The sequence below is a fragment of the Myotis daubentonii genome, chromosome 6 (assembly GCF_963259705.1).
Source record: "Myotis daubentonii chromosome 6, mMyoDau2.1, whole genome shotgun sequence".
Taxonomy (NCBI): Eukaryota; Metazoa; Chordata; class Mammalia; order Chiroptera; family Vespertilionidae; genus Myotis; species Myotis daubentonii.
The window spans coordinates 71,826,130-71,847,858 of NC_081845.1; the positions used below are offsets into that span (position 1 = coordinate 71,826,130).

The window sequence follows — 21,729 nt, forward strand, 5'->3', positions numbered from 1 at the left end:
TTTCAGACCGCAGTTTCAAATGTTCAGCATTTTAAATAGGACAGCCCACTCATCTGCTCTAGAATATATTAAAACACTCAGTTGTCAATATGTAGCATTCTCATTATGTGTAATGTATCTGAGTTCTACTCTTGTTTTTCAGACAGATTATTCTGAAAAGCTGAAATGTAGACTGGGAGGAGTGCTGTGTTCAGGTCTGGGAGAGTGTCAGTTTTCTTTAGATGAAGTTAAGGAAATATAATGTAAGAAGCACACCTACTATGTGTATGGCACTGTGGTAGACCAATACACTGTTTGGAATAGTGTCATGCAGAGAATAGACCTGGTCCTTACTGCTTCTTCCTCTAGAGGAGAAGACCAATAAAAACCTAAGGAAACCCTGGCCAGTGCGGCTCAATTGGTTGAGCATTGTCTCATGCAACAAAAGGTCCCAGGTTCGATTCCTGGTCAGGGCACTTGCCAGGGTTGCTGGGCTTGATCCCCAGTAGGGGGCTGGTAGGAGGCAGCCAATTGATGTTTCTCCCTCACATCCATGTTTTCTTTCCCCCCTCTCTCCCCTTCTTTATCTAATCAATAAAAACAGATGTAGAAAAAAACCGAAGGGAGAATGAGGTCACTGACATGTATACTGAGTATAAGCAGTGTGCTTTGGTATGGAGACAAGTGCACTTGCCATGAAAAAAGTGGGTAAGTATGTGAAGAAGGGATTCACTGGAGTGATAAGCTGTGGCTTATCAAGTAGTGACCTATCATTGTCAGAGGCATCAAATGATGCATATGTTTGTGTAAGACAACCAATTTATCTGAAAGTAAATTTGTAGCTGTAAATGACGGCTTAGAGAAAGAGAGTAATTAGTATGTACATCATCAGCTTTTTGAAATTTTGGTTTCTAATTAAATCGGAGTAAGTTTGTTACTCCTGAGCTTATGGTAGAATTGTGTTTTCTCCCTGACCCCATACAGTTTTAGCCAAGGATTCCAGGCGACCCAGCTTTTGCGAAAACTCTTAAGAGTCATGCTATCTCCAGATCAGTCTAGATCAGTGGTTCCCAACATGGGGCACAAGTCCCACGGGGGAGGGAGGGATTTGATTTTTAAGGGCGGGCAATTAGAGAACGAGATATTAACAGTGAATTTTTTTCATTTCTTATGGTTCTAGGGGCCTCATATACAGTTTATAAATATATATTGTGACATATTTATGCATTTCAGTTCTCCATTATATGTTTTGAAATTTTATTTGCTATTTTTTCATATCACCTCATATTATTATTATTTAACAATTTCTTAGTGATTTCTTCCTCAGTACTTCAACTGTCCTTTCATTCTTTTATTTTTCTCTGTATGGATGCCATGTTCTTTGGAAGCTTGTTTAGACCAAATTAATGGCCTTTTAGGCTTCTTCCATGTGAATAGGAGCTCACTTTTTTTTTTTTTTTCAGATTTGACTTGCTTTTTAATATATTTATAATAGATATAAAATTAGGCTTCTAACAGTGATAGGGACAGGGAGATTGCTGCCACCAAACAACTTTTTTTAAAGTAACAGAAGAGGTAACATCCTTCCTATTCTTCCTCCACTTCTGCCCCTCTTCCCACTTCCCACCAACCTCCCTCACCAGATATTAGGGTGTGATGGGATGAAGAGAAGAAAGTAAAGGATACATAATCAAGTGCAAAACACTGTGATAAGTAGAGAGGATGAATGGGTGGAAAGGAAAGTGAAGAGTGTGGGATGGTAAGGGGCTCTAAGGACTTCCCAGAAAAACAGGATCTGGGGGGGGGGGGACGGCGGAATGGGTGGGGAATAATATAACTGTCATAGATTTTTTAACAATAAAGGAAAAAAAGGTCAAAAACCTAAACCAAAGAGAGAGTGGAACTTCTACCACCCCCACTCTGGCTCCTTGGTACTGAACAGCCAGTTACATCCCCAAACCCCCACCCAAGAAACAAGGGAGATTAAAGAAAAGGAAACCCCACTCCTTATCCCAAACCAGGTAACAAAAAGGCTCCCTTTCCTACTCCCCCAAAAGGCTTTGGGGAGAGGCCATTTCTACCGAGTCCTAGGCATCTTTCCATGGAACCCCTTCCAGGGCTCAACCCCACTCCTAGGTACTCTGTAGGTTCACTCCTCTCTGGTTTGTCCTCCTGGGATTCTTTCTTTTATCTAAAGCAAAAAGTCCAAAGTGCGTTTCAGCTGAATGTAAGGACAGGAAAGGGCTCCCAGGCAGGATCAGGTTGGCAGCCCCAGCCCGCCCTCCTGGGTCCGAGGCCTCAGGACGGCATGCACTGCACCCGGTCAGGGCCCTCCTCCTCGTCCGATGTATCTGAGGAACTGGGAGACTCATCAGAGTCTGCATCTGTGGCCCCGACCCCAGGATCTCGCCAGCGCCGGTGATGGCGTCTCTGCCTCAGGTGATGCATGAGGAACCAGAGCATGTGGCTATCGAACAGGTCAGTGTGGTGCAAGCTATCTTCATCCCGTTCCCGCTTGTTCTTCTTAATCACATCCTTTAGCCCTATAAGCTCAGTAGAAGCTTCAGCTGTGGGTGCCCAGCTCTTGACATCATGGTCCAGGCCGCTGGTTGCCAGCACAGGCAAGTGAGGGTGGGGCTCAAGACAGTTTACCACGCCTAGGAGCTCACTTTTTGAATAATAAGAATTATATAAGGATTTTAGAGATGCTTAGGTGGGGCATGACCAAAAAAAGGTTGGGAACCACTGGCCTAGGCCAATGTTGATGAACTCTTAGGGGAATAGAAAAAGTAACAATATGATTTTAGGGTACACGAATTTTCACAGCAAGAGGCATACTCTCTCTCCTTGATAACTGGGATGGAACATTATATTTAATAGATGTAATAAAGGTGAGCCTTGGCATCCACTTGATCCGACTCTCCACCGAATCACCTCCTTTGTGCTCTCCTGAGTTGGGCCATATTCTCAGGAAGAGAAAGTACATGAGAGGAGGGAAGGAGATGGTGTGTGACATTCCCAGTTAACAAATGTCTGGAAAAGGGCAAAGACTGTGTTCCATACCAGATGCTCTGATAATGTGAGCAGCAGCAGCATGAACTTAACTGCAAAAACACGGCAGCTGAACAAAGGCTCAATGGATTCAGAAGCGCAGGTAGTGTGTGTGAAGAAAATCTGCTAGGATGATCACTTCCCAAGAAGAACAAATTCATCTGCAAAAATCTCCCATAAAAACGAACAGTTATTAATCTTAGATTTGGTATTTCAATACAGAATATTTTACAGAGCTTCCCTATGCAAAGCAATGTCATAAAGTCATGCATTCAGCCAAATTCTTAGCAGTGCTGAACAGAAAATAGATTAAAAAACACATTCTTATCACCAAAAATAGACCTTATGGGTGTATGAGATTGTGAAATTGAGGGAGATGGCAATGTATCATAATAATTAAAATCTATTTATCAAAAACCTTGTGTGTGGCACTGAGCTAGCTGATATGTCAAGCAAGTTGGGTAAGATCTGTTCTCTGCCCTGTAGATGCTTATGACTCATCCAGAAAACACCTGCACAGGTAGACACAGAGAGCTGATGCTTCCACAGTGCAGGGGGAACGGATGCCACCTGGGGTGAGACCAGAGGTCCATCCTGCTCTGCAGCCTGTATCTGTCTGTGTGCCAGGGCACTAATGCAGCTCTGTGGGAGGCTATGGCCCCAACTTACCCTACTTTCCCTGCTTTATGCTATTTTCTGTGCAACTCTATAAAAACTTCCCGATTCTATTTTTATATTGCAAATGTGTTTTGTCTCTTAGGATTCAAAGTTTTGTTTTCAGATCTCAAGGTTTTTAGTTCATTTCATATTAATTTTTATTTACCTTAAAACCACCTTTTTTGAGTTCAAGTACCTCTCTCGATGTTAAAAATAGGTTTCTGTTTCATGTATAGTGGTTAAAAGACTACTCACTGAAACCAGAATGCCTGTGTGTTGTGTTGTAGACTGGCCAGTAATATCTCCAACTAAGTTTTCATTTTTATAGTCTTAAAGAGTTTTACACTTTTTCCTTTGCATAGTAAAACTTTATTTGCCTTTGGTATAATAATGATAACAATTATATGTGGTATACATTTATATAAACCCATATCCATTCTTTTATAGCCCATGAAGGTTTTCTTAAGGTACAGTGGCTGGGACTATATTTATTATTCTAGTTCTGGGCTTATTATATTTTTGAAAGATAGAATGCCTTCTCCCATCATATTTAAAATATTCTTTTTGATGAGGCCCAGCATTTCTATCTGCAGCAGCCCATTAGTTGATCTCTTTACTGACAATTCTGTTTTTGGATCTTATGTCACAGAACCCATTCTCATAAATATATATTATATACTTTATGTATTTTTAAAAATTTCTGCAATATCTTAACCAGTGTCATCCATATAAATTCAATAGAAACTAAAAAAGGAAAAATATTTGCAAGTCTTCCTTACCTTTGAAGTATATTTGTTGCTTTTCTGCCTATCCACAAAGCTTTCAGAAATCACTTTGATCCTCTCTATACAAGATAAATATAATTTAGCTGCAAAATCTTAATTTCTCTGAAAAAAATATAAGGATTTATTATTCAATTTACTGATGAAAATGCTAAATAAGACCAGGGCTAATACCAAGCTCAGGGAATTCACCAAATTTTTAGCATCCTTTGTTATTTAGCTTCATCTTATGTAAATAACATGGTGCTATATCTATAGAAAATAAATCTTGTCTCTTTTGTGAAACGGCTGGTCAGGCACATTTTCTGATACAGAATGTTCTGTGGCAGACTTTGCATGGCCTTGCCCCAGAGGTGGGATTTGCTCTGGGCTTGGTGCTGCTACTGTGTATTTTACCATCTTGCTGGGATGGACGAGGGATCCATCCCACCATTTACCATGTGGCACTTCTTTCACACAGAGGCTCTTTGTAATGATAGCTCCTCAATAATTCTCGGATGGATGTGGATATACAGGTGGAGCAGGGTCCCACCTAATCTCCCAACTTGGACCTAGGTTATTTTATGGTAAAAGTGCTGGCATCTCTGGTGGTAGAACTAGAAACCATCTGGTGATCCCTGACATTGGACTATCTCACTCATCCACAGATGTGCTTGAGAATGAGAAACATGACACTTTTCCAAGTAGCCCATCCTTTTAATTTCATTTCTTAATGTTTAGAAAATTCTCTTGAAATATCATTATATTTAGTAAAATTCTGATTTTCTGTAACTTCCAAGAATTTTATCTGTATTTTCCTTGTGTGCTTAGTTTCACCTCAAAGGACATAGATTCCACTGGATGCTAAATTGAAGTGTAAAGTTAAAAGACAAAGGAGTTGCATTTCCTGTTGCATTTTATATAAAACTGCCCTGCCTTTAGTATTCCTAAAGGTAACATCTTTAGTTTTCAGTGTTTTGTTGTCTGTAAAGTTTGTAAGTAGCATGAAGAATGAAAGAAGAGTTTCAAACCATCCGTTTGGATTCTGTACTTTCTAGGTGTGAAATTAGGTGAGTTACCACATCTTGGTTCTGGCAGTACCTTCCTCATTTATACAACACATGCTAACACACCTTTTTATTTTTATTTTTTTAAAAATCATTTATATGACACATGCTAACACACCTTTTTTTAAAAAAATTATGTATTATATTATGTTCCATGAAACAGCAAGTAATTCATCTTTAGTTATCCTAAAGCATCTAGTATTCTAGGTATTCATTTGTTGAATAAATGCAAGTAGAGTAGTCCCAGTAAGTCACTTGTCAATAAGAGGTGTGAATGTACTATAAATATTCTCTTCAATTTCTGGTTTTGGTATATTTTAAAATGTGTGTGGTCCCAATCAGTATTGACACAGTAAATATTTACTACAAACAACTATTAAAGAATTTATATTAGAAAATGAGCCATTACAAGAATTATTTTTAGTAATAAGAATCAACTCTTTCTGAAAATATTTACTTGTCAAAAACCTAAAGGTTATAGGAAATAAAGAACTTTTATTATTTTATTTTTAGTTTTCCATTTTACTTTATGAGTTTCTGTACCTTTTAATTTTTTTTCAATGAGGATTATTACATTTGTAATAAAGAACAAAGAACAACAAAAATCTTCAGAGATTCCATGTATTCAGATGGAGCCTCCTAGAATGCAATAGACTTTAAGGATTACAATTCTTTAAAAATATACAGATGAAGGTCTAGCTTTCAGGATAAATAGCTCTGTGGGTAATGGGTCCCTAAGAATATCTTCATTTTCTGTAAGTTGGAAATTGGTGGCCTTTTGGGTCCTTGTGCATAATGATCTCAGAGATTTCCTAATTTTTGTATGAGACTAAAGGGACTTTGCAGAAACAGTTTGGTTGAATCACTTACTAGGCCATAAATAAGTGTTCTATGTTTTCAAATAAGCTCCAAATCATGTTTACTTATCTGGCTGGTGAACTAGATATGAAAAAAGGAGCATAGTTTGGGCAGGGCCTGGAGTAAGATGTGGAATAGATCAGAGTCTGCAAACATAGTTAATTGCCAGGACTGAGTAAATATTTTGTAATTGGTTCTTTTCAATGTTTCTTTACTATCATTCCTTAATGTTTAGAAAATTCTCTTGAGATATCAGCATGTTCTAGTTATGCTATGAGGAGATGCAGGAAATAAGATTTTGCCCATGTCTTAAAGGAAATAATCATATGCCTGGTGATAAGTTGTGGTTTAGAGGATAAATAGAGTGACCCCCTCCCCCCCACCCCGCCACTAAGGAAAGATGAAATTAATGAGGTCAAGACACAAAGTTGTTAGGGGGCAGCTTGTCATCAGCAGAAACTTTTCTTTTTAAAAGCCTTTCCTGAGAAAAGTTCAAAGGCGTCCATGTAACATTTTCTCTAGGAAAGTTGTTTTGATTACATTAGCCTATTGGGTTACCATCAGCTCCTATTGGACAGCCAAAGAATCTCATTTGGAATCGTTTCTGAAAGAGAGATCAGAGTCAAATGTCCCTTCTGACTTTGTATTCCAACATGGTGGGGTTTAGTTGCCATTCGTTCATTAGAAAATATTTATTAGCCCTAGCTGGTTTGGCTCAGTGGATAGAGCATTGGCCTGTGGACTGAAGGGTCCCAGGTTCAATTCTGGTCAAGGGCACATGCCTGGGTTGTGGGCTCAAACCCCAGTAAGGGGTGTGCAGGAGGCAGCCAATCAGTGAATCTTTCTCATCATCGATGTTTCTATCTCTCTTCCCTCTCCTTTCTTCTCCGAAATCAATTAAAATATTAAAAAAAGAAAATATTAAATTTCCATTTTATTCTAGGCAATAGATTAAGCACAAGGGTACATTTAAAATGCCACCTTCCAGAAATCTCCAGTCCGTTGACTAGGTTTGCCCTGTCAGTCTTTCCTGATTTCACTTCCTAGTCCATCTATCTTGGATTTCTTATTTTATTATTCTAGCCTCTTAGTTGCCAATATCTTCAACTTACTTTGTCATTGTCTTCCTGAGTTTGTATCCTCACAAACCTCAACCATGTTAACATCTCAAACAGAGCTTTGCTGGAGAAAAATTACTTACCTGTGTGGTGCGGATTGGTGCCACCACAACTTTAAAGTCTCCAGTTCCTGTGGGACACTCAACATTTTTGTTTCTTGAGTTGGCTCTTTCTCATTCTCTGCTTTGATATGTCAAACCAGTTCCATCCTCCTTAAAAACTTTAGTTTTCCATATCCCTCCTGTCTGAGGCTTTTCCACCTGAAAGACGAAATTGAAGGCTCCAGAACTGTCTACCTTTCTTGTCCACCACTTAAGTGACCTTAATCTTCCTGAGGCTCAGTTATGTCATTTGAAAAGTGATCATTTAATGCCGGGAGCCGGTCCATCCTTGCTGTTTCAAGGGACCTGGCATATATGGCATACTTTTCTTAATATGTTTGCTCACCTTCTTGGCGCTGTGTTTTAACCAAGGTCACCTCTCCGAGAAAGGTTGAATCCCCAGATAGGGATTTTCCCCTGAAGTTAGGGAGGGAATAAAACCCCTCAACTAAGTGCCAGGCGGGTAATTAATCCCTTTAACTACGAACAATCATGCTTAAACTACATAATCTTTTCTCCCTGGAATGGAGATAAGAAACGCCCTAACCTTTGTAATAGAGATTGATAGGATTGAATCAACTGGTATAAATACAGTTGTAACAAGACAGAAAGACACAGAACTCAGGAGACAGAATTCAGAAGACAGAACCTACACGGAGCCTAGAGACAGAAGAACTTCGCTGGAGAGAGCATGCCAGAGGATCCTGGACCGGGACTGGCCTCGGAGCCTAGAGACAGAGCCTAGCGGGAGAACATGGCAAGGGATCCTGGACTGAACCTGACTACAGAGATTGGCAGGAGAACCTGACTGGAACCTGGACACTGAACCTGACTGGAGAGCCTGGACAGAACCTGGCTGGAGAACCTAGCGAGAGAACATGGCTACAGAACCTCGCTGGAGATCCGAAGCAGAACCTCTCTGGAGATCCGGGCTGGAGATCCTGGCTAGGCTGCTGATCAACTGAACGCTGTCTCCGTGACATTCCTTCTTCGCCGACTCCGTCCACACCTTTGGGGACCCCTGGACCTGCTGGGGTTGGACCCCGGCAATTTAATGTTGACAATTTCCTTTTTGCTAATTCCCCTCTTCTTCCTTCCTCTTTCTTCTAACATTCTTCTTTTCTTTCTCTTAGAGAGGAAGATATAGTAAAGTTTTGTATCAAGTGAAGCACCAAACCACCAAATCTACCTCACAAATATCTGGAATATCTTCATTTTTTTTTTGCCCTAGTGGATATTGGGAATCCTACCTAGTTCCTTGGTTTATTGCTGCAGTATTTCTTACCTCTAGAAGGGGCACCTAAGTATACACATGGTACTTAAGGAATCACCATACTTGAGTTAAACTAATTATTGGCTTTTGATTTGGAGAAAAAAGTATGTAGATGAAAGAAAGCTACTTTAATTATACTGATAATCATTTTACAAAGCACTAAATAAAATTTCTAATAGGAGACTAAACAGTTTACCAATTGTGATGAAAAAGGCAATAATTATGATTTATTTTAACAGGCTACAAAGTTTAATAAGAGATCTACTTTCACTGGGGATTTAAGAAAAATAATCATCTTCGAACAGGGTGGCTATACCAAATTGTCCAGAGAGTTGGATTAATTTTGAGGAGTGGCCAGAATAGTAGATAATCAAAAATAGCCTGGGCAAGAAGGAAACAATGTTGGCCACAGAAATGATAAAACCAGTTTTGTCAAGATGGAGATAGAGTTTGTGGGTGAAAATAACCAGTTATGGAGCCCGGAGAGATTGGTGAGGCTGGGTTATGCAGCATCTCAGGTAATACTAATTCGAATTTTTCCAGAAGGTGCTGGGAAATTGTGTAAGTGTTCTAAGCAAAGAAATAACAAGACCAAAATTGTGATTTAGAGCAGTAACTCAGGAAGTAGTCTAGACGCTAGAGGATAACAGAATGGGCACACTGAAAGTAGGGAGAACAGTTTGGTAATGGCTATGTTAATCCAGGTGAGAAAATGGGAAGTGACAGCACTCAATTTTACTAGTAAATGGTGGGTTCACTGAACAGAATTATCACAATGTATTTAACTCATCCTACTTTAATCTATGCTGCTTTCAAGTCTTCACTATTATAACAGAGGTGCACTGGACATACATGTAACTTTACGTATTTTGAATTATTTTTCCCAGACAAGGTTGCCAGAGTAAGAATAGGAGTTAGTAGGCATGGATACTTTTAGATCAGTTGATGCAAGTTTATGATATGCTCTTTGAAATATATCTTCTGTGAATATTTTAAATACATTTCCTCCCATTTTCTTTGAAGAATATACTTTAAGAAAACTGAAGACACATTCTTTTCAGTTTGACATATTCTTTTGATAATCATTAATCCTTTTCCCCCCATTATTTCTAACAGAGATGAAAACTTGTGAGATTTTCTTGGCTTGCTTTCTTTTTGTGTGCACCTTTGCCTTTAACAAAATCCAAGTGTATGAAGGATTATACCTCAGACGATAGCCAACATATAGGGGTCAAAACAAAGTTTTTTTTTTTTAAAGTATTGGCATTAAAAAGCTAATTGTTAGAGAAAATTAAAAGTAAATGAATAAAATCAGTGATATTTAGAATGTAAATAACACTGGTTACTTTATTAAAAGGAAACTTATTAGGTCAAATTAAGGTTTATATTTAATGCTTGGCATTAATTTAGGTTAAGCCTCTTTTAGTTAATTTGGTCAAACCATGGATTTGAAATGCAAAATGACAACCTTATATTAACCCAGTGATGGCGAACCTATGGACTCATTTTTTTGGTTGATTTTTCTTTGTTAAATGGCATTTAAATATATAAAATAAATATCAAAAATATAAATCTTTGTTTTACTATGGTTGCAAATATAAAAAAATTTCTATATGTGACATGGCACCAGAGTTAAGTTAGGGTTTTTCAAAATGCTGACACGCCGAGCTCAATAGGTTCGCCATCACTGTATTAACCCATATAAGCAACTTTCAAAAGAAACACTATGATGAGAAAAACATGCATTATGAAAATATTTTGTAATAGATAGCATTCTGTAAGGTCACTCCTGTGTATGAGACAACGGAGCCATGTGATGGAATGATAGCAGAAACATTTCTGAAGTGGGAAAAGCTTCTCTGGTGGAAATGTCAAAAGAAATCAGAATCAACCTGTTGTAGAATTTTGAGATCATCTACATTAAGCATGAATCAGATTTGCATATTTATGCTATGCGATCAAATAAAACTGAGTACCTGTGCTTATGCTCATGGTTCCTCCAACCTGGTTTACTTCATCCCTCTCTATCTTCGGCTCATATGCCCCCTTTTCTGGCCTCGTTTCTCTGGCTTTCTGATGACTCTATTTATAAAATGTCCTGCCTGTTTAAGAATAGCAGCATTTAGAGTCCAAGTACGAGAATGTTGGACACACTTTCCTCTCTGAGAACCCTTAGACTACTTGATATTACCTCACCTGAGTGGTTCCTGTCATTTATTGAGTTCAGAATCTATAAATGAGTCTAACTCAATGGGACCCATCTCCTGTAAGTTAGGGGCCCATGAGGTAACCTAACATAAAGTATTCTCCCAATAGAAATGCCCAGGAATGCGTGGTGCCTGGGTATTAACAATCAGGACTAACATCTGTTTAGTACTTACTAGGCACCAGGCACTGCTTGTGCAGCATAAATGTGCAACCAAAAGATTTGTCAGCTGCAACTGCATTGCTGACTGCTTGAGAAACGTTTCCAAACTTATAGGTAACAGCTGCAAAGGGTCCCCCCAAACCCTCCAAACTTCTCTAGCTGTCCTACTGTTTCCCTAAGGCCCTTGGTCCTGTCTACAATCCATGCACTAAATAGTTAACACCTGGTCCTGCAGAGCTCTCTTGAATTCTGCTCTAGCCTCCCAGCACTGCAGCACCCCAGGGGGCAGTCTTACTGACAGTATTCATTTAGGGAACATTAAGTACTTGTGCTCTAGTGCCAAATGCCTGGATTCAAATCCTAACTCTCCTATTTACAAGATATGTGATTTGAAGCAAATTAATCTTTCTTTTTTACTCAGTTTTCTTCACCTCTAAAATGGGAGATGATAATGTATCTATCTCAAGGGATGGTTTTGAAATTAAATGCATCAATATATACAGAGCATTTAGAAGAGACTTAACTCATAGTAGGTATAATAAAAGTGTTATCACATGAGGATATTTTTCCATTGATTTTTAGAGAGAGTGTAAGGGGAAGAGACAGAAAGAGAGAAACATTGATGTGAGAGAGACACATCAATTGGTTGCCTCCTGCATCCTCCCTAATCAGGGCCTGGATTGAACATGCAACCGAGGTATGTGGCCTTGACCAGAATTGAAGCCAGGACCCTTCAGTCCGAGGGCTGATGCTCTATCCAGTGAGCCAATCTGGCCAGGGCTACAATTGTATTTTTTTTATAACTCTTTCTTGTAGAAGGATTAAAACTATCTTAACTCCCCACCAGCTTAAATTTTATCAATCTAAATAATGAGGACTATGGATAACCTGCTATGGATGAGGCAAAAGCAAAGACATAAAAACAAATAAAACATGATCCCTTTCATGAAGAACCCTATATAAAAGCTTAATATGCTAAGTGACTGGTCATCTGGCCATCTGTTTAACCAATCAAAGCGTCATATACTAATAATACTCTAAGGCCATTCAACCGCTCACTATGATGTGCACTGACCACCAGGGGGCAGACGCTCCAACTGGTAGGTTAGGTTGCTGCTGTGGTCCGGCCGGCAAGATGTGCCAGACATGCCCTGGAGCCCTCCCATAGTCCCTCCCAGGCTGGCCAACCTCCTGTGTCCCTCCCTGGCCCTGATCATGCATCGGTGGGGTCCCTCAACCTGGCTTGCACCCTCTCGCAATCCAGGACCCCTCAGGGGATGTTGGAGAGTCGGTTTCAGCCTGATCCCACAGGCCAGGCCGAGGGACCCCACTGGTGCACGAATTCGTGCACCAGGCCTCTATCTTACAATAAAGTACTGTGATGGAATTGAAGGCTTCCATGTGGTAAAGAAAGCTATTCAGGTTGTTCAGGGATTAGCAAACTCAAATTCCAGGCAGATAATGGAGAGACATGATGGGCTAGATGGTGAACACCAGAGCTGACACCCCTTTCCAAGAAGGAGCCAACATGTGGCTCTAGCCAGTCATTGCCATGACAAAATGTGGCCCCAGTGATGCCAGTTTTCCAAGTCTCCAAAGAATGCCAGAAATCTGGATTTTTATGTTAAATTTTATAATTTTTAAATATTGGCAATTCAACTATAAAGTAGAGAGTAAAGAAGAAAAGAAAGTTTCTCAATTACCACATAGAAGATCTCAAAAAGACTGGAATGCTGCTCAGAGTACGCAGAAGTTCTAGAGGGCCCCTGGGTAGAGTGATAGCTGTAATGACCCTAATTTTTCCCCAGCAGTGGTATCTAGAATGGTACTGAGAGGTGTTGGTTGAAATATTTAACCATTAGCACAGCTAGTAAAAATAACAACAACAAAAATACAACTGTAAAAGAACATATAATTGAGGAAGTTGAGTGAACAAGTTTTTATGAGTCACACAGATAATATTAGAATTGGAACTCCATCTAGTTCAACTGTCAGGCTGTGGTGATGTGGGAAGTTCCTTAAATAATTCCCATTCTTCCTTGGCAGCTATGTGACCTCGAACAAATCACGTAACTCCTGCAGACCTATTTCTGCCTTGGCAAAAGTATAGGTAATAGCAAATGTTCCCTGCGTGTTTTGTAAGTACTAAATGAGACATAATATTGTCTGGTTATGAAATGCTTGTAAAATGTTAATATACTTGCTGAGTAAGATTGTTTTTATGGTGGTGATTCTAGATGAAAATACAAAGGCTCCAGAAGGACTTGCTACATAGTTGAAAAGTCAGAATTAGAACCCAAACCACATGAATCCTGGCTCATAGGTTTTTTAATGAAACATCATTCATATTGTAGCTGACTGTAATTGAAAGATTAAGGAGAATAAAAATACTCCACTTGAGGCAAGATAAACCAGGGATTCCCCTAAATTTGTTTCAGTTATTATAGCTATGCCTATACTCTGGTTATCCTAGTATAGAAGAGAAAGTCAAAAGACTGAACTAAAGGTATTCTTCATTTGATAAAAACTTTTGATTTGAACGTCTATTATAGAGTTAGAGGCATGTCCTATGACTTAGTTCTTGGGATTTTGCTGGTGCAATTCTCAGGTTAGTAACTAGGTGAATGGTCTTTGTTGTTTTCTTAAGAATCTTTTCTTTTTGGTCCGGATTACCTGAAGACAGGTGAATGTTACAAAAGTAAAAATTGTACCCCCTCTTTCAGTCTCCAGAAGCTGACTTGCCTTGGCTTTATTGATAAATGGGGACAACTGTGCCTCAGCAGCGACTCTGGTCATGTATTTATATAACTCGCCCCCAGATATGAAACTTCTCAGGACATGCTCTTCAAAAAAGACAATAGCTTAAAACATTTTAGAATGTATTTTTTGACCCTGACTCTGCCACTTTTCTTTCCTCTGAAACCCTAATGCTTTTGTATAACAACATTAAACATACCAGTGTCAGCTTAAAAAAGCACAACATTTCAATTTTTTTTGTTTTAGTGTTGGTTTTTGTGTCCTGGGACTCAGGGGGGATTCTGTCCGCTGCTGGTATGAAGACCCTGAAGCTCTTCACCTCTAGCCCCTGCTGGAAATAGGCCGTGTCAAGTCTACCAAGGGATCCTTGCAAAGATTATAACTAGAGTGTAGGAGGTTTGGTTATTTTGTTTAAAAATGTTTTTCTTTACATATCAAGCTATACGACAGTTTAGGGATGACAGTTTTACACTGTAAAACACAGTTACAGAATAGTATTTCATGAAGTGCTTTTTTGAAGTAAAGTAAATTTTGATGCAATAAGTTTGAGGTAAGAAAAAAGAAAGAAGAGAATCAAATCTCAGGTACTTATGCCTCTGGTCAAAGACATTAGAGATGCTAAAAAAGAAGACTTTTGGGCTGAAATGCCTTCGGCAAAATTATTTAGGAATAAATAATGTAAAATACCCCAGAGTATAAAGTAAGAATAGAAATCTTGACTAGTTGGACAAGATTTTAATTTATTTCATGATATTTCCCAAACCACATATGTAAGGTGATATAGAATATCCAGCTTGTCAGCAGAACGTTGGCTTTGTAATTTTAAGTTATTCAATTGGACGTGGAAATGACAAAATTTACCTCATTATAAAAGTCTCCTATATTAATTTTAAAATTTAGCTCTCCAATCATCATACTTTCTTGACAACCAAATTTGGTTGTGTGCATTGTTATTGGACTTTTTGTTTATTAACTATTACAGGATTCAAGAGATGAACGCAATGAGACGGGAGGCAGCAGGATGAGTAAATTAAGAAGGACAAGAAAGAAAGTCACTAAATCACATATTTCTTCAACTGAAATAGGAGAAATGGATATGTCCATCTCAAAAGGTAGTTTGTACAACTGCTCAGCTAAGAGCATGAGACACTTAATCTCAAATATCTTGCTACCATTATCTCTCAAGAATATGTCATCAATGACAATCTCTATTTGGTCCACATTTTCATAATACATTTGCTTTTCTTCTATGGAAGACGCAAAAACAAATAAAATTTATTTGTACAAAGTCAACATAAAAGATGGCAAATACAGGGTTACAATGTAAATATATAAAAACAATCAGCCAAAATATTCAGAATTTAAAGGGGATACAGTGGGATAAAAAGAGTGAATATAAAAGAAGCAACACATAAGTAAGAAGAGAAGCACATTTCTGTTCTGAGAATGAGCACAAAGATCGTTACTGAAGATTGGGGAGGCCACAGTAAAGGTGGGGGCACGTTTTCATACCACATGTTGGAATTGCAGTTAGACTCTCATGGGCCTGAAACAGTGCTGAACCTAGGAGTTAAACTGGACAACAGGCTCCATTCTAGGAGCAGTGGTGTTTTCCAAGGCAGGTCAGTAGGAAAGGGCAGTGCATGGCAGCAATCAAAAGCAGTCAGACTTTCTATAGATTTTTAAAATTATTTTTAGATTCTCTAGAGACATTGCACCCCCTTATGGCCTGCAACCAGGGTGTACTATGCTCACTGCCCTTTATTTGGCATTTTACCGCCTAGGAATAAATTATTTCCTCAAGCATTTCTCTCCATATCACATTGGAAGACAGCTGAAAACAATGGCAACATCCCTTAACATTTTTCTGTATTACTACAGAAAGGATCAAAGAACAAATGGTGTGTCACACATTAGGGGATACGAGCAACCCAGCTGTGGGACCTGGCTCTGATGAATCGCATCCGCAAGATGACAAGGACTCCCAGGATCATACAGCAGAGATGAAACCCTCACCCCTCAAAACATCAGCCAGGGCTCCTGGTAATGAATTCAACCCAGACTCCAGCTGTACTGGTAAGGACTCTGGGACAAACTGATATAGTTCCAGCCACTAGTCCTAAATGCGTATGTGTATTAGAGATAATGTGATGTTGGTTGAGGAATGCTAGCCTGGGAGTCAGAATACTTAAAATAATTTATGCAGCTATCATTGATAAAAGTGCTTTACAGTTTTCTTTACACACAAACTGCTCATCTAGAAAATGGAAAGGTTGTAATGGATGATCTCTCAAGTCTTCTAAAAGTGAAATTCTGTTATTCTAAATTTATGGCTTATTAATAGGGATACGGCTAATTCGGACTATGAATGTATTGGTTAAAAATCTCTGAGATCCAAATGACAGAAACTAGTTAAAAAGAGGTATTTTTTCTCTCCCCATGAGGGAATCAATGTTGAAAGGATTGAACAAACAGGTTTGGAAAGTAAGGAAATAGCTGTTTGTGACGTTAGAGGTACAGTATCCACCAAGCAACGCTTACTTCTGACACTAATTGCATATTTGGGAATTCCTCAAAATTAGTTTTGATAATTCACTATAAGGACTCACAGAACTCACTGAAAGTGATTATACTCAAGGTTATGGTTTATTATTGTGAAAGAATACAGATTAAAATCAGCCAAGAGAAGTAACTCATGGGGGGAGTGCAGGAAAGTTCTAAGCGTAGAGCTTCCACTTGCCTTCTCCCAGTGGAGTCATGGACAACACTATTCTCTCGGCAACAATGTGTGAGTGTTGTAACCAGGGATGCTCATCTGAGTCTTGGTGTCCAGAACCTTTATTGGGGTTCCACAGGCAACTGGCCATGAGACTGACCTGAGTCTTCAGTCCCGCTGAGGGTCAAGCTGATACCCCATGACTCAACAATAAATGACATTGCTAGATATTCCAGTGGGGCCAGAAGCTCCCGGTAAATTACTCTTGTCAGGCCGGAAATTCCGAAAGCTTAGAGATGACTTCCCAGGGACCAAAGGTAAAGGCCAGTGCTCTCCTTGGGCAAGGGGAAATTCTTTACTACACACAGGGCCTGAGGAGGAAGTAGAGCCTGGGAGTGAACGCTATCAGGACTCCGTATACATTAGTTTTCTATTGCCAGCATAACAAATTACCACAAACTTAGCATCTTGAAAGAACACAATTCATTATCTCAGACTTCTGTATGTCACAAGCCTGGGTTGGCTGAGCTGGTTTCTCTTTTACAGGTTTTGCAAGGTCAAAATCAGAGTGTTGGACCTCTAGCTTCTTAGCCAGAGACTCCAGGGACTATCCACTTGCTGTTCATTGAGGTTGTTGGGAGAATCCAGTTCCTTACAGTTGCAGCACTGAGGTTCCTATTTCCTTGCTGGCTGCCAACTGGGGTGGCTCTTAGCTCCTAGAATCCTCTCTCTGTTTCTATATCTCTCAGCCAGCAATGCCTCAAATCCTTCTCATGTCTGGAATCTCTCTGAATTCCCCTTCTTCCGCAAAATAATATTTTTTTTTCTGCCTACAATTAGAGAAAGTTCTCTGCCTTTAAGGGCCAATATGGATAATCCATAACAATATTAATTTTTAAGGTTTGTACATAACCTTAATAATATCTGCAAAGTCCATTCTGCCATACAGTTTGATGTAATCTACAGGTTCCAGGGTTTAGAGTCTGAAAGTCTTTGGGAGGCCTATCACACTATCTCCCATCTCTGCATTTCTCTATGCTTTTTGGTTTCATGAATTTCTCCATGAAAAGCATGAGCACTGACAGCCCCTAAGCATCAGGGATTATCAACACAAGTGGTACAGGGGCCAGGTAAATAATACAAATGCATGAGGTGGGCTGGTAAAAGAAAACAGGAAGTGGTGCTGGCTGTGAGAAACTAGAGTGGAGGGTGACAAATGATAGCCCACGGGCTAAATTAGCTTGCGAGCTGGTTTTTGTAAAGAATCTTTATGTATTGTCTATGGCTGTTTTTTGTGCTACAATGGCATAGTTGAGTAGTTGGATACCATTTGGCCTGCAAAGTTGTAAATATTTGCTATCTGGCTTTTTATAGAAGGTTATTTGTCAATCCATGAATTAGAACATGCATGCACCATTCCAGGCTACCTCAGAGCTCCAGCCAATGGTTGCTATAAAGACATATCCATCTAGTATTTCAAATCTAGTTTTATCAAGAAAAGCTTGAGCTCAAAATCTTTATATGAAATTTTCTGATATTTGAATGTCAACTCATTCAAAATATTTTTCAAACATTGGGAAGACTAATTCGAAAACATCTGCCAGCCACATTGGCTCTTCCACAGCAATTTGTAACCTTCAGCCAAAAAAGGGAGATGGAATTTTTCATTGCTTAGTCTCAAGTCAAAAAATCTGAGGAAAGAATTTGTGTCATGAGCTGTCTCTGCACAAATCAGCTAGGTGCTTGGGTACCATTACTGACATAATTTAGTTAATTCAGAAGCTCCTTCTCTGGCCCTGGGCAGGATGAAGTTTTTAAAGCCCTAAGCACCAAAAAGTTTACAAACCCAAACAAAACACATTCATGTGTATTTTAAATTAATTTAAAATTAAATTAAAAATAACCCCCCCAAATAAGTGCAAGGAATTTCAACATTGTATTTTCTTCTCTATAATACTTACTCTGAAATTTCATATGTATATGAAAAGTTCTTCCCTCTCCCCCACCCACATTTCTACATTTTATTGTTTCTGTCCCTGCTTTGTACCAGGTTATTCTGCCACCTGGGCTTTCCAACACTGCGGGGCTAGCACGAGGGTGGGGTACATCTGCACTAGCAGGGTGGCTCTCGGAGGGGACATGTGGATAAAGAGGAGCAGGCCCTGGGAAGGGAGCGTGGCAGATTATCCCCGGCTTTCCATAAGCTGAATGCTTATAGAGTGCACTTTCTGAATTAATATTTCTGAAAGCCCACATGTCTAGCTAATCTGCCTTTTATAAGTGACTATGGCTTGCTCACTACAACTGAACTATGTCCTTGTTGTCACTGAACACAGCCTTCTAGTTGCTACAGAACTTGGAGGTTTTATGTTTTTTGGTATGCATTTTCTGATTTCTTCCCCCTAAACATTCACACTGGTAAAATTTCCTCTAAAAAGCACACCGATTTAATTTATTAGTCCTCTGAGGGGATGGAAAAGGAGAACACCTCCCAGGAACCACACTGTAAGAAAAACAAATGAGACCCTGAACTAGCAATTATCTGCCTGCTATTCATCATGGGCATCTGGGAAGGGCTGACCAAAAGGTTTAATTGTAACTAACAAGTATGATTTATTTGAAGAAAAGAAATTCAGACAATGATGCAGCAAGATTAGTTACTGCCTTAAAAATGAAATTAGGTTGGATAGGGTTCTCATAGTTGGTGAAAGAAATGAACTTTCAAATGAAAAATGGATACTTAGGAAACATGCCAAAATATGTGATGTCAATTTTTGCTTCTTAATTAGACAAGGTCAACTCACACAGCATGCATTGATGAATGAATGAATGAATTAATTGACTCACGCACCTGCTTATGAAAGCCATCCAGTGCCTATGATATGCCTGTACTGCTACAGGTACTAGGGTTACAGCAGCAGGTAAACCTCAGCCCCTGGTTTCTTGGAGCTGACATGCAAGTGGGAAAGACAGGCAGTAACATGTGTCATACAATATGCAGGTGGTGATGAGGACTCTGAACGAAACTAGATCAAATTTGTTATGGACTAAATTGAATTTCCCCAAAATTCATATGTTGAAGTCCAAGCTCCAAGTACCTCATAATGTGACTGTACTTGGATATGGGATTTTAAAAGAGGTAATTAATGATGAGTGAGTTGTGTAGGATCTCCCTTATGTCCAATATGACCGGTGTCCAGTATGACTGTGTCCTTATAAGAAAAAGAGATGAGGACACACACACACATAGAGGGAAGACCATGTAAAGAGGACATCTGTAAGCCAAGGAGAGAGATCTTCAGAAGAAACCAACCCTCCTGACACCTTGACCTTGGACCTTTACCCTCTAGAGCTGTAAGAAATAAGTTTCTGTTAAAGATACCTGGTATTTGTTATGGCAGCCCTAGCAAACTAATACATATACTCACTATCCAGCCATAGAGAAACTTGGTGATCTTCAACCGAATCAATGGTTGGACCTGTGCACATTGTAATCAAATCCCATAGAATTGATATTCTAGGTGATTATGTTTTATTCATTTTTCACCACAAATGATCTCAGCTTTGCATTCAATGGCATGTTTATTGCCTACAGTTCCCTTATTCAATAATATAAAGCTGTATGAGGGCAGGGATTTTTCTGCAGCTCCCTAGACTATGTCCCGAATAACTAGTAGTGGTAACTAAAAAACAACAACAATCTATCTTGAGTGGATTGATATTTTTATTTTTTTAAAATAACACATTTATTGCAGAAACTTAGAAGATACAGATAAGGTAAAAGACTAATAGGATTACCTGTAATCTGACATTCTAACTTTTTATGTTGTTAAAATATGGGAGTGGGGAGAAGGAGAGGTCATTGGGGAAAAATGAAGAAAAACAGGGGGACATCTGTAATACTTTCAACAATAAAGATCAATTAAAAAACAGCAAACTAAATTTGTAGCTTATATGTAATTGCTCATGATGTTTAGAATACCGATTATCTGAAAATTTCCATATTTTAACATGCTTATAAATTTTATTTTCTTTAAGGAGAATTATTTAACTTGGGCCGAATACCCAATCATTCAGAATAGGTTGGGAACACAGCAACTGCTAATTTAGCATGAAATACTGTAATTGCTACAGCTTAATTGTTTGTGTTAAATGGAAGGTAGTAATAAACCCTCAGGAATCTCAGTGTAGCCAAATGTATCAGTAACAGGACATTATCTCTAATATATTTGCATAGGTGAAACCAGTAATTTGTTTTCCTCATGCTTCATGTACTTTAAATCTACTTGATCTATATTTTAAACTGTCCATCTTTATGCTTATTTTTAAAGCCTAATTATATGTCAAAAAGGATACTCAGGTATCACTTTAAAATTAAAGCTGCTCACTGTCAGGGATGTGACAGATTGATGGGTATTCAATTCACATATGATCACAGTACCATTACTAGACTTACAGTAATGGTGCTCACTGTATGCATTTAAGAAGCACTGATATGGTGTTTACTATCTTCCAGGAACTGTTAAATAACTTGTCATAACAAGCCTGTGCTATAGGCTTTCATCATCATAGCAAGCCCATAGGTGTATTGTATCAATGGGAATGCTGGGGCACAGAGAGCATAAGTCTTTGGGGTAAAGGCAGGATTGGAGGTTGGCAGATGATCTCCAGTGTTTGTGCTGAATCCCTACAGTCTGCTGCCTCTCCAAAGGTGCGGACGGCAGATAACATTTGTGATGGGTACTGTGTGCCTGACCCTTCTATGTGCTTTATAACTCATCACCATAACATTATATATTCAGTCATTTTATGGTGATGCGTTACCCACTGGAAACCAAAGGTTCAGATTTTGGTTTCAATTTTGGCAATGAACTGAGAGTGTGATTTGGGGCACCTCATACCTCTCTGGGACTCAAGCTAATGAGGTGATTGGATTAGATTACTTATCCTCCAAAGTCTCTTCTAATTGTAAAGTTTTAGAATTTGAAGACTATTTTAAACGTCTTGAAAAGAACAAAAAACC

General features: G+C 39.0%; 1 protein-coding gene across 3 annotated transcripts in view; it reads left to right on the forward strand.

Annotated features, from left to right (window-relative positions):
• Positions 1 to 21,729, forward strand: part of LGSN (lengsin, lens protein with glutamine synthetase domain) — a 31,028-nt gene that overhangs the window by 1,112 nt on the left and 8,187 nt on the right. For 2 of the 3 annotated variants that reach the window (XM_059699640.1, XM_059699639.1), the window contains exons 2-3: positions 14,973 to 15,102; positions 15,872 to 16,066. In XM_059699640.1, the coding sequence (XP_059555623.1) occupies positions 15,012 to 15,102; positions 15,872 to 16,066 (286 nt within the window). In that variant the 5' untranslated portion in view covers positions 14,973 to 15,011. The remainder of the gene's footprint in view (positions 1 to 14,972; positions 15,103 to 15,871; positions 16,067 to 21,729) is intronic. The other variant, XM_059699641.1, reaches the window with a different exon arrangement.